This window comes from Pristiophorus japonicus, chromosome 21, assembly GCF_044704955.1.
Source record: "Pristiophorus japonicus isolate sPriJap1 chromosome 21, sPriJap1.hap1, whole genome shotgun sequence".
NCBI lineage: Eukaryota > Metazoa > Chordata > Chondrichthyes > Pristiophoridae > Pristiophorus > Pristiophorus japonicus.
Genome location: NC_091997.1, coordinates 65,945,786 through 65,959,407, shown reverse-complemented (window position 1 = coordinate 65,959,407; position 13,622 = coordinate 65,945,786). Strand labels below are relative to the sequence as shown.

At 45.8% G+C, this 13,622-nt stretch overlaps 1 protein-coding gene across 1 annotated transcript in view; it reads right to left on the bottom strand.

Annotated features, from left to right (window-relative positions):
• fes (FES proto-oncogene, tyrosine kinase) overlaps window positions 1-13,622 on the bottom strand; it is a 74,109-nt gene that overhangs the window by 23,704 nt on the left and 36,783 nt on the right. Inside the window, exon 6 of the mRNA XM_070864924.1 lies at window positions 784-921. Coding sequence (XP_070721025.1) covers window positions 784-921 — 138 coding nt within the window. The remainder of the gene's footprint in view (window positions 1-783; window positions 922-13,622) is intronic.

Genomic DNA, 13,622 nt, shown 5'->3' with positions numbered 1-13,622 from the left:
GAGTTTCACGTGTGTATTGTATGCATCGGTGAGGTTTGTAGAGCTGTTGCATTGTGAGTGGCTTAGCCAGTCACGTGATGTTCACAAGGCTCAATAAAACCCCGGCCAGTAGGGTCTAGGTCATCCACGATGAGGTATGCAGTTGTGAGCCTGGTGGATGAACTGTTAACGTGTCGTGTGATTGTTAAACCTTTGTTAATAAACCAACTAGTTTTTTGAAAGGTTGAGCAGGTTGGGCCGATACTCACTGGAGTTTAGAAGAATGAGAGGTGATCTTATTGAAACATATAAGCTGAGGGGCCTCGACAAGGTAGATGCAGAGAGGATGTTTCCACTCATGGGGGAATCTAGAATAAGGGGGCACAGTTTAAGAAAAAGAAGCCCATTTAGAACTGAGATGAGGAGTAATTTCTTCTCTCAGAGGGTTGTAAAATCTGTGGAATTCTCTGCCCCAGAGAGCTGTGGAGGCTGGGTCATTGAATATATTTAAGGTGGAGATAGACAGATTTTTGATTGATAAGGGAATAAAGGGCTATGGGGAGCGGGCAGGGAAGTGGAGCTGAGGCCAGGATCAGATCAGCCATGATCTTATTGAATGGCGGAGCAGGCTCGAGGGGCCGAATGGCCTACTCCTGCTCCTATTTCTTATGTTCTTATGTTTACTTGTCGAAAAGCACTATTTTCACAGCACGTACAGTGTTGTAACTATTGGGTAAAATCAGCAGGGCGAAGTACGGGATAGAGATCGGTCGACTAGAAGCTGCATGTACCAGAGGTTCTGACCTGTTTTGTTCAATGAAGCTCTCGTACTCTGTGCGCGGGTCAATGGCTTCGATGGCATCGCTGATTTCCCGGTGAACCGTCACCACTTCCTCCTGCACCAGACTGCTGATCTCCTGATATTCCTGCAAGATTTCTTTGCTGTGGAAATCAAAAAACAAAAGAAACATGGGAAAACGACAGTGCTCCCCATTCGCCGATGTTCCGCGAGGGTTCAAACCCCCAGCCCCCCCTCTCTACCCGTGCCCCCGCACATCCCCACAGATGAGCCCTTTAAGTCGGGGTCCTGGCCGATATCATGGGCTGGGATCAGACTCTTTATGATCACTCGGGACATATTTTTTCTTCTGCCTCCCGTCCCCAGCGAAGGTGCTGCTGTGCTCAGTGGGCTGAGAGTTCCACGGTGCTGTCTAATCTCCAACACCTCAAATCGAGTGGCCGCACAATCCTTGGGTTTGAAGCAGGTGGTGTCAGAAAAGGTACCTCCGGGATAACTGGCTTGTGGCACCCAAATGTTCACAGCGACATTTCATTCTGATCCCTTGATGTCGGCTCACGGTGAAGCTGAACTCATCAATCGTTGGATTGTTCACCCACTAATAGGGGACGTGAGCTGGGCTCAGACCGTTGTCAGACAGGTGAGTTGTACCCGACTGACCATGTGTTAGAACATAAGAACATAAGAAATAGGAGCAGGAGTAGGCCATTCGGCTCCTCATTCTTCTAAACTGCAAAGAGTATAGGCCCAACCTGCTCAACTTTTCTTCATAAGTCAACCCCCTCATCTCAGGAATCAACCTAGTGAACCTTCTTTGAACAGCCTCCAAGGCAAGTATGTCCCTCCTTAAATAAGGAGACCAAAACTGTACGCAGTACTCCAGGTGTGTTCTCACCAATACTCTGTACAGTTGTAGCAGGATTTCTCTGCTTTTATACTCTACCCTTGCAATAAAGGCCAACATTCCATTTGCTTTCCTAATTAGTTGCTGTACTGCATGCTAACTTTGTGTTTTATGTGTTGTTGCAATAGTACAAGAACAACCGTACACTCCCAACACACTCACACACTCACACTCACACCCACACCCAACACACACTCACACACCCAACACACACTCACACACACTCACACACACTCACACACCGATATACACACAGACATACACACAGACATACACACAGACATACACACAGACACAGAATCTCATAGAATCTCACACTCCCAACACACACTCACACTCACACACACAAACACACAAAACACATACACGCACTACCCAATACCCACACACAACACATTCTCCCTAGCCCAGGAACGCTGAGGAGATGGGATGGCGAGGTGGGAGATATCAGGGCAGCAGAGGGAGCTGTGTGATTGGGTTGATTATAATTGGCAGTTTGTTCGGGGAGGTGTAAGGTGCAGCGAGCAAGCACCAACACCGTAAGTTGCAGAAACCTCGCACCTTTGATACTCACCGGTAAGTATTTCAGAGTGCACCCCCCAGCACAGGCCCTCACCCGCCGGGAACGCCCATCGGCAAATCACACCACCTGTGGATGGAGCAGCAAGTCTTCCTGAAACACGCTCCCAGTTGTTGTCGGCAATTTAAGTGTATCTAAGGGTTAAGTCATGGCAGGACAGCTCGGTCACGTGATATGCTCCTCCTGTACCATGTGGGAACTCGGGGACAACACCAGTGTCCCTGATGACTACATGTGCGGGAAGTGTGTCCACCTCCGGCTCCTGACGGTCCGCGTTGCGGAGTTGGAGCTGAGGGTGGATTCACTCTGGAGCATCCACGATGCTGAGAATGACGTGAGTATCACGTGTAGCGAGTTGGTCTTACCGCAGGAGAAGGGTCCACAGCCAGCGAGGGAATGGACGACCAGCAGGAAGAGTAGTGCAAGGAAGGTAGTGCAGGGGTCCCCTGTGGTCATCCCACTGCAAAACAGATACACTGCTTTGAGTGCTGTTGAGGGGGATGACTCATCACGAGAGGGCAGCAGCAGCCAAGTTCATGGCACCGTGGCTGGCTCTGTTGCACAGGAGGGCAGGAAAAAGAGTGGGCGAGCGATAGTGATAGGGGATTCAATTGTAAGGGGAATAGATAGGCGTTTCTGCGGCCGCAACCGAGACTCCAGGATGGTATGTTGCCTCCCTGGTGCAAGGGTCAAGGATGTCTCGGAGCGGGTGCAGGACATTCTAAAAAGGGAGGGAGAACAGCCAGTTGTCGTGGTGCACGTTGGTACCAATGACATAGGTAAAAAAGGGATGAGGTCCTACGAAATGAATTTAATGAGCTAGGAGCTAAATTAAAAAGTAGGACCTCAAAAGTAGTAATCTCGGGATTGCTACCAGTGCCACGTGCTAGTCAGAGTAGGAATCGCAGGATAGCTCAGATGAATACATGGCTTGAGCAATGGTGCAGCAGGGAGGGATTCAAATTCCTGGGGCATTGGAACCGGTTCTGGGGGAGGTGGGACCAGTACAATCCGGACGGTCTGCACCTGGGCAGAATCGGAACCAATGTCCTCGGGGGAGTGTTTGCTAGTGCTGTTGGGGAGGAGTTAAATTAATATGGCAGGGGGATGGGAACCAATGCAGGGAGATAGAGGGAAACAAAAAGGAGGCAAAAACAAAAGACAGAAAGGAGATGAGGAAAAGTGGAGGGCAGAGAAACCCAAGGCAAAGAACAAAAAGGGCCATTGTACAGCAAAATTCTAAAAGGACAGAGGGTGTTAAAAAAAACAAGCCTAAAGGCTTTGTGTCTTAATGCAAGGAGTATCCGCAATAAGGTGGATGAATTAACTGTGCAAATAAATGTTAACAAATATGATGTGATTGGGATTACGGAGACGTGGCTCCAGGATGATCAGGGCTGGGAACTCAATATCCAGGGGTATTCAACATTCAGGAAGGATAGAATAAAAGGAAAAGGAGGTGGGGTAGCATTGCTGGTTAAGGAGGAGATTAAGGCAATAGTTAGGAAGGACATTAGCTTGGATGATGTGGAATCTATATGGGTAGAACTGCAGAACACCAAAGGGTAAAAAACGTTAGTGGGAGTTGTGTACAGACCTCCAAACAGTAGTAGTGATGTTGGGGAGGGCATCAAACAGGAAATTAGGGGTGCGTGCAATAAAGGTGCAGCAGTTATAATGGGTGACTTTAATATGCACATAGATTGGGCTAACCAAACTGGAAGCAATACGGTGGAGGAGGATTTCCTGGAGTGCATAAGGGATGGTTTTTTAGACCAATATGTCGAGGAACCAACTAGGGGGGAGGCCATCTTAGACTGGGTGTTATGTAATGAGAGAGGATTAATTAGCAATCTCGTTGTGCGAGGCCACTTGGGGAAGAGTGACCATAATATGGTGGAATTCTGCATTGGGATGGAGAATGAAACAGTTAATTCAGAGACCATGGTCCAGAGCTTAAAGAAGGCTAACTTTGAAGGTATGAGGCGTGAATTGGCTGGGATGGATTGGCGAATGATACTTAAGTGGTTGACTGTGGATGGGCAATGGCAGACATTTAGAGACCGCATGGATGAACTACAACAATTGTACATTCCTGTCTGGCATAAAAATAAAAAAGGGAAGATGGCTCAACCGTGGCTATCAAGGGAAATCAGGGATAGTATTAAAGCCAAGGAAGTGGCATACAAATTGGCCAGAAATAGCAGCGAACCTGGGGACTGGGAGAAATTTAGAACTCAGCAGAGGAGGACAAAGGGTTTGATTAGGGCAGGGAAAATGGAGTATGAGAAGAAGCTTGCAGGGAACATTAAGACGGATTGCAAAAGTTTCTATAGATATGTAAAGAGAAAAAGGTTAGTAAAGACAAATGTAGGTCCCCTGCAGTCAGAATCAGGGGAAGTCATAACGGGGAACAAAGAAATGGCGGACCAATTGAACAAGTACTTTGGTTCGGTATTCACGAAGGAGGACACGAACAACCTTCCGGTTATAAAAGGGGTCGGGGGGTCTAGTAAGGAGGAGGAACTGAGGGAAATCCTTATTAGCCGGGAAATTGTGTTGGGGAAATTGATGGGATTGAAGGCCGATAAATCCTCAGGGCCTGATGGACTGCATCCCAGAGTACTTAAGGAGGTGGCCTTGGAAATAGTGGATGCGTTGACAGTCATTTTCCAACATTCCATTGACTCTGGATCAGTTCCTATGGAGTAGAGGGTAGCCAATGTAACCCCACTTTTTAAAAAAGGAGGGAGAGAGAAAACAGGGAATTATAGACCGGTCAGCCTGACATCGGTAGTGGGTAAAATGATGGAATCAATTATTAAGGATGTCATAGCAGTGCATTTGGAAAGAGGTGACATGATAGGTCCAAGTCGGCATGGATTTGTGAAAGGGAAATCATGCTTGACAAATCTTCTGGAATTTTTTGAGGATGTTTCCAGTAGAGTGGACAAGGGAGAACCAGTTGATGTGGTATATTTGGACTTTCAGAAGGCGTTCGACAAGGTCCCACACAAGAGATTGATGTGCAAAGTTAGAGCACATGGGATTGGGGGTAGTGTACTGACATGGATTGAGAACTGGTTGTCAGACAGGAAGCAAAGAGTAGGAGTAAATGGGTACTTTTCAGAATGGCAGGCAGTGACTAGTGGGGTACCGCAAGGTTCTGTGCTGGGGCCCCAGCTGTTTACACTGTACATTAATGATTTAGACGAGGGGATTAAATGTAGTATCTCCAAATTTGCGGATGACACTAAGTTGGGTGGCAGTGTGAGCTGCGAGGAGGATGCTGTGAGGCTGCAGAGCGACTTGGATAGGTTAGGTGAGTGGGCAAATGCATGGCAGATGAAGTATAATGTGGATAAATGTGAGGTTATCCACTTTGGTGGTAAAAACAGAGAGACAGACTATTATCTGAATGGTGACAGATTAGGAAAAGGGGAGGTGCAAAGAGACCTGGGTGTCATGGTACATCAGTCATTGAAGGTTGGCATGCAGGTGCAGCAGGCGGTTAAGCAAGCAAATGGCATGTTGGCCTTCATAGCAAGGGGATTTGAGTACAGGGGCAGGGAGGTGTTGCTACAGTTGTACAGGGCATTGGTGAGGCCACACCTGGAGTATTGTGTACAGTTTTGGTCTCCTAACCTGAGGAAGGACATTCTTGCTATTGAGGGAGTGCAGCGAAGGTTCACCAGACTGATTCCCGGGATGGCGGGACTGACCTATCAAGAAAGACTGGATCAACTGGGCTTGTATTCACTGGAGTTCAGAAGAATGAGAGGGGACCTCATAGAAACATTTAAAATTCTGACGGGGTTAGACAGGTTAGATGCAGGAAGAATGTTCCCAATGTTGGGGAAGTTCAGAACCAGAGGTTACAGTCTAAGGATAAGGGGTAAGCCATTTAGGACCGAGATGCGGAGGAACTTCTTCACCCAGAGAGTGGTGAACCTGTGGAATTCTCTACCACAGAAAGTTGTTGAGGCCAATTCACTAAAATATATTCAAAAAGGAGTTAGATGAGGTCCTTACTACTAGGGGGATCAACGGCTATGGCGAGAAAGCAGGAATGGGGTACTGAAGTTGAATGTTCAGCCATGAACTCATTGAATGGCGGTGCAGGCTAGAAGGGCCGAATGGCCTACTCCTGCACCTATTTTCTATGTTTCTATGTTTCTATGTGAGGCTCCATGCTGGGAACACACCATTGGAAAATTGACCCCATGCTCCTGTATTAACTTTCGATCAACTGAGTATTTCAGTGACTTCTATTAAAGGATTAATCTCTCTCTAATCTACCAGGAGTCTATCGTTTAACTTCTGCACAACGAATAATTATTTTCATCATCGATTAGAGCTGGCTGTTTAGGAGTGGAATCAGACCGGGTGATATCAGTTAACCCAACACAGGCTGGGAATGGGACCTGGACCCTACTGGGTGAGGAACATATAGATAGGAACAGGAGGAGGCCATTCAGCCCCTCGAGCCTGTGCCACCATTCAATGATCTGCGACCTAACTCCATCTATCCGCCTTTGCCCCATATCCATTAATTCCTTTGGTAACAAAAATCGATCAATCTCCGATTTAAAATTAACAATTGATCTAGCATCTATTGCTGTTTGCGGAAGAGAGTTCCAAACTTCTACCACCCTTTGTGTGTAGAAGTGTTTCCTAATTTCACTCCTGAAAGGTCTGACTCTAATTTTTAGACTCTGCCCCATAGTCCCAGACTCTCCAACCAGCAGAAATAGCTTCTCTCGATCTACACTATGTGTTCCCCTAAATATCCTGAAAACTTCGATCAGATCGCCCCTTAACTGTCTAAATTCGAGGGAATACAACCCTAATTTGCGTAATCTCTCCTCGTATGAGTTTGTGTTTAGCCTTTCCCGCAGTGTCTGACTAATAGAGGAGCCACTGATGGGTAGTTCAGCTCAGAGATGCAGCTTTGGACCGTATTGTTAGAAGTGACGGCTCCAGCGTCCCATGATAGGAACTTAACAACTTTGCAAATGTTCTGTGCTGGAAAGGAAATGGAGTAGATGGAGAGATAGCGAAACACCCGCAATGACGACACGCTACAGCCCAAGATAAAATTGAACACAGATTAAAACACTCTACCTAAACGCACGCAGCATTCGAAATAAAGTAAATGAGTTGACGGCACAAATCATTACAAATGCGAATGATTTGGTGGCCATTACAGAAACGTGGTTGCAGAGTGGCCAAGACTGGGAATTAAACATACAGGGGTATCTGACAATTCGGAAAGATAGACAAGAAGGGAAAGGAGGTGGGGTAGCTCTGTTAATAAAGGATGATATCAGGGCAGTTGTGAGAGACGATATTGGCTCTAATGAACAAAATGTTGAATCATTGTGGGTGGAGATTAGAGATAGTAAGGGGAAAAAGTCACTGGTGGGCGTAGTTTATAGGCCCCCAAATAATAACTTCATGGTGGGGCGGGTAATAATCAAGGGAATAATGGAGGCATGTGAAAAAGGAACGGCAGTAATCATGGGGGATTTTAAGCTACATATCGATTGGTCAAATCAAATCGCACGGGGTAGCCTGGAGGAGGAATTCATAGAATGCATACGGGATTGTTTCTTAGAACAGTATGTTACAGAACCTACAAGGGAGCAAGCTATCTTAGATCTGGTCCTGTGTAATGAGACAGGAATAATAAACGATCTCCTAGTAAAAGATCCTCTCGGAATGAGTGATCACAGTATGGTTGAATTTGTAATACAGATTGAGGGTGAGGAAGTAGTGTCTCAAATGAGCGTACTATGCTTAAACAAAGGGGACTACAGTGGGATGAGGGTAGAGTTGGCTAAAGTAGACTGGGAACACAGACTAAACGGTGGCACAATTGAGGAACAGTGGAGGGCTTTTAAGGAGCTCTTTCATAGTGCTCAACAAAAATATATTCCAGTGAAAAAGAAGGGCGGTAAGAGAAGGGATAACCAAGGAAATAAAGGAGAGTATCAAATTAAAAACTAATGCGTATAAGGTGGCCAAGGTTAGTGGGAAACTAGAAGATTGGGAAAATTTTAAACGACAGCAAAGAATGACTAAGAAAGCAATAAAGAAACGAAAGATAGATTACGAAAGTAAACTTGCGCAAAACATAAAAACAGATAGTAAAAGCTTTTACCGATATATAAAACGGAAAAGAGTGACAAAAGTAAATGTTGGTCTCTTAGGGGATTTAATAATGGGAAAAGTGGAAATGGCTGAGATCTTAAACAATTATTTTGCTGGGGTCTTCACAGTGGAAGACACAAAAGCCATGCCAAAAATTGCTGGTCACAGGAATGTGGGAAGGGAGGACCTTGAGACAATCACTATCACGAGGTGGGTAGTGCTGGACAGGCTAATGGGACTCAAGGTAGACAAGTCCCCTGGTCATAGAAACATAGAAACATAGAAAATAGGTGCAGGAGCAGGCCATTCAGCCCTTCTAGCCTGCACCGCCATTCAATGAGTTCATGGCTGAACATGAAACTTCAGTACCCCCTTCCTGCTTTCTCGCCATACCCCTTGATCCCCCGAGTAGTAAGGACTTCATCTAACTCCCTTTTGAATATATATTTAGTGAATTGGCCTCAACTACTTTCTGTGGTAGAGAATTCCACAGGTTCACCACTCTCTGGGTGAAGAAGTTTCTCCTCATCTCGGTCCTAAATGGCTTACCCCTTATCCTTAGACTGTGACCCCTGGTTCTGGACTTCCCCAACATTGGGAACATTCTTCCTGCATCCAACCTGTCCAAACCCGTCAAAATTTTAAACGTTTCTATGAGGTCCCCTCTCACTCTTCTGAACTCCAGTGAATACAAGCCCAGTTGATCCAATCTTTCTTGATAGGTCAGTCCCACCATCCCAGGTATCAGGCTGGTGAATCTTCGCTGCACTCCCTCAATAGCAAGAACGTCCTTCCTCAAGTTAGGAGACCAAAACTGTACACAATACTCCAAGTGTGGCCTCACCAAGGCCCTATACAACTGTAGCAACACCTCCCTGCCCCTGTACTCAAATCCCCTCGCTATGAAGGCCAACATGCCATTTGCTTTCTTAACCGCCTGCTGTACCTGCATGCCAACCTTCAATGACTGATGTACCATGACACCCAGGTCTCGCTGCACCTTCCCCCTTCCTAATCTGTCACCATTCAGATAATAGTCTGTCTCTCTGTTTTTACCACCAAAGTGGATAACCTCACATTTATCCACATTATACTTCATCTGCCACGCATTTGCCCACTCACCTAACCTATCCAAGTCACTCTGCAGCCTCATAGCATCCTCCTCGCAGCTCACACTGCCACCCAACTTAGTGTCATCCGCAAATTTGGAGATACTACATTTAATCCCCTCGTCTAAATCATTAATGTACAGTGTAAACAGCTGGGGCCTCAGCACAGAACCTTGCGGTACCCCACTAGTCACTGCCTGCCATTCTGAAAAGTACCCATTTACTCCTACTCTTTGCTTCCTGTCTGACAACCAGTTCTCAATCCACGTCAGCACACTACCCCCAATCCCATGTGCTTTAACTTTGCACATTAATCTCCTGTGTGGGACCTTGTCGAAAGCCTTCTGAAAGTCCAAATATACCACATCAACTGGTTCTCCTTTGTCCACTTTACTGGAAACATCCTCAAAAAATTCCAGAAGATTTGTCAAGCATGATCTCCCTTTCACAAATCCATGCTGACTTGGACCTATCATGTCACCATTTTCCAAATGCGCTGCTATGACATCCTTAATAATTGATTCCATCATTTTACCCACTACTGAGGTCAGGCTGACCGGCCTATAATTCCCTGCTTTCTCTCTCCCTCCTTTTTTAAAAAGTGGGGTTACATTGGCTACCCTCCACTCCATAGGAACTGATCCAGAGTCAATGGAATGTTGGAAAATGACTGTCAATGCATCCGCTATTTCTAAGGCCACCTCCTTAAGTACCCTGGGATGCAGTCCATCAGGCCCTGGGGATTTATCGGCCTTCAATCCCATCAATTTCCCCAACACAATTTCCCGACTAATAAAGATTTCCCTCAGTTCCTCCTCCTTACTAGACCCTCTGACCCCTTTTATATCCGGAAGGTTGTTTGTGTCCTCCTTCGTGAATACTGAACCAAAGTACTTGTTCAATTGGTCTGCCATTTCTTTGTTCCCCGTTATGACTTCCCCTGATTCTGACTGCAGGGGACCTACGTTTGTCTTTACTAACCTTTTTCTCTTTACATACCTATAGAAACTTTTGCAATCCGCCTTATTGTTCCCTGCAAGCTTCTTCTCGTACTCCATTTTCCCTGCCCTAATCAAACCCTTTGTCCTCCTCTGCTGAGTTCTAAATTTCTCCCAGTCCCCAGGTTCGCTGCTATTTCTGGCCAATTTGTATGCCACTTCCTTGGCTTTAATACTATCCCTGATTTCCCTAGATAGCCACGGTTGAGCCACCTTCCCTTTTTTATTTTTACGCCAGACAGGAATGTACAATTGTTGTAATTCATCCATGCGGTCTCTAAATGTCTGCCATTGCCCATCCACAGTCATCCCCTTAAGTATCATTCGCCAATCTATCTTAGCCAATTCACGCCTCATACCTTCAAAGTTACCCTTCTTTAAGTTCTGGACTATGGTCTCTGAATTAACTGTTTCATTCTCCTTCCTAATGCAGAATTCCACCATATTATGGTCACTCTTCCCCAAGGGGCCTCGCACAATGAGATTGTTAATTAATCCTCTCTCATTACACAACACCCAGTCTAAGATGGCCTCCCCCCTAGTTGGTTCCTCGACATATTGGTCTAGAAAACCATCCCTTATGCACTCCAGGAAATCCTCCTCCACCGTATTGCTTCCAGTTTGGCTAGCCCAATCTATGTGCATATTAAAGTCACCCATTATAACTGCTGCACCTTTATTGCATGCACTCCTAATTTCCTGTTTGATGCCCTCCCCAACATCACTACTACTGTTTGGAGGTCTGTACACAACTCCCACTAACGTTTTTTGCCCTTTAGTGTTCTGCAGCTCTACCCATATAGATTCCACATCATCCAAGCTAATGTCTTTCCTAACTATTGCATTAATCTCCTCTTTAACCAGCAATGCTACCCCACCTCCTTTTCCTTTTATTCTATCCTTCCTGAATGTTGAATACCCCTGGATGTTGAGTTCCCAGCCCTGATCATCCTGGAGCCACGTCTCCGTAATCCCAATCACATCATATTTGTTAACATCTATTTGCACAGTTAATTCATCCACCTTATTGCGGATACTCCTTGCATTAAGACACAAAGCCTTCAGGCTTGCTTTTTTAACACCCTTTGTCCTTTTAGAATTTTGCTGTACAGTGGCCCTTTTTGTTCTTTGCCTTGGGTTTCTCTGCCCTCCACTTTTCCTCATCTCCTTTCTGTCTTTTGCTTTTGCCTCATTTTTGTCTCCCTCTGTCTCCCTGCATAGGTTCCCATCCCCCTGCAATATTAGTTTAACTCCTCCCCAACAGCACTAGCAAACACTCCCCCTAGGACATTGGTTCCGGTCCTGGCCAGGTGCAGACCCCCAGAACTGGTTCCAATGCCCCAGGAATTTGAATCCCTCCCTGCTGCACCACTGCTCAAGCCACGTATTCATCTGCGCTATCCTGCGATTCCTACTCTGACTAGCACGTGGCACTGGTAGCAATCCCGAGATTACTACTTTTGAGGTCCTACTTTTTAATTTAGCTCCTGATGAAATGCATCCCAGGGTATTAAAAGAGATGGCAGAAGTTATAGCAAATGCATTTGTTATAATCTACCAAAATTCTCTGGACTCTGGGGAGGTACCAGCGGATTGGAAAGCAGCTAATGTAACGCCTCTGTTTAAAAAAGGGGGCAGACAAAAGGCAGGTAACTATAGGCCGGTTAGTTTAACATCTGTAGTGGGGAAAATGCTTGAAACTATCATTAAGGAAGAAATAGCGGGACATCTAGATAGGAATAGTGCAATCAAGCAGACGCAACATGGATTCATGAAGGGGAAATCATGTTTAACTAATTTACTGGAATTCTTTGAGGATATAACGAGCATGGTGGATAGAGGTGTACCGATAGATGTGGTGTATTTAGATTTCCAAAAGGCATTCGATAAGGTGCCACACAAAAGGTTACTGCAGAAAATAAAGGTACGCGGAGACAGAGGAAATGTATTAGCATGGATCGAGAATTAGCTGGCTAACAGAAAACAGAGAGTCGGGATAAATGGGTCCTTTTCGGGTTGGAAATCGGTGGTTAGTGGTGTGCCACAGGGATTGGTGCTGGGACCACAACTGCTTACAATATACATAGATGACCTGGAAGAGAGGACAGAGTGTAGTGTAACAAAATTTGCAGATGACACAAAGATTAGTGGGAAAGCGGGTTGTGTAGAGGACAGAGAGAGGCTGCAAAGAGATTTAGATAGGTTAAGCGAATGGGCTAAGGTTTGGCAGATGGAATACAATGTCAGAAAATGTGAGGTCATCCACCTTGGAAAAAAAACAGTAAAAGGGAATATTATTTGAATGGGGAGAAATTACAACATGCTGCTGTGCAGAGAGACCTGGGGGTCCTTGTGCATGAAACTCTTTTAGAGTCTACCTGCAAAACATAAAACATTAAACCGTGCCACCCGACCTGGGTGACACACCAGACATTTACAAGGCCCTTTTTTTTTCCTTTTTTTTGTTTTTTTTTGTGTTTTTTTTTTGGGCACTAAAATCACAATTTTCCCAGTGCCCCCTATAAAAGGGAAGGGGACACTAAAAGCACCGGCAATTAAAACAAATTAAACTTTAAAACGTAAAATCAAATTAAAATTTGGTTGCCGGGCGTGATGATGCACTCCAGTCCCTCCGGTGCCCACCTCTCGCGGAAGGCCGCGAGCGTACCGGTGGACACCGCATGCTCCATCTCCAAGGACACCCTGGACCGGATGTAAGAGCGGAAAAAAAATGTGGAATGGGATCTGAACCCACAACCTTCTCACTTCCAGGCGAGAGCGCTACCCACTGAGCCACAGCTGATGTGCATGAATCCCAAAAAGTTAGTTTGCAGCTGCAGCAGGTAATCAGGAAGGTGAATGGAATGTTGGCCTTCATTGCAAGAGGGATGGAGTACAAAAGCAGGGAGGTCCTGCTGCAACTGTACAGGGTATTGGTGAGGTCGCACCTGGAGTACTGCGTGCAGTTTTGGTCACCTTACTTAAGGAAGGATATACTAGCTTTGGAGGGGGTACAGAGACAATTCACTAGGCTGATTCCGGAGATGAGGGGGTTAACTTATGATGATAGATTGAGTAGACTGGGTCTTTACTCGTTGGA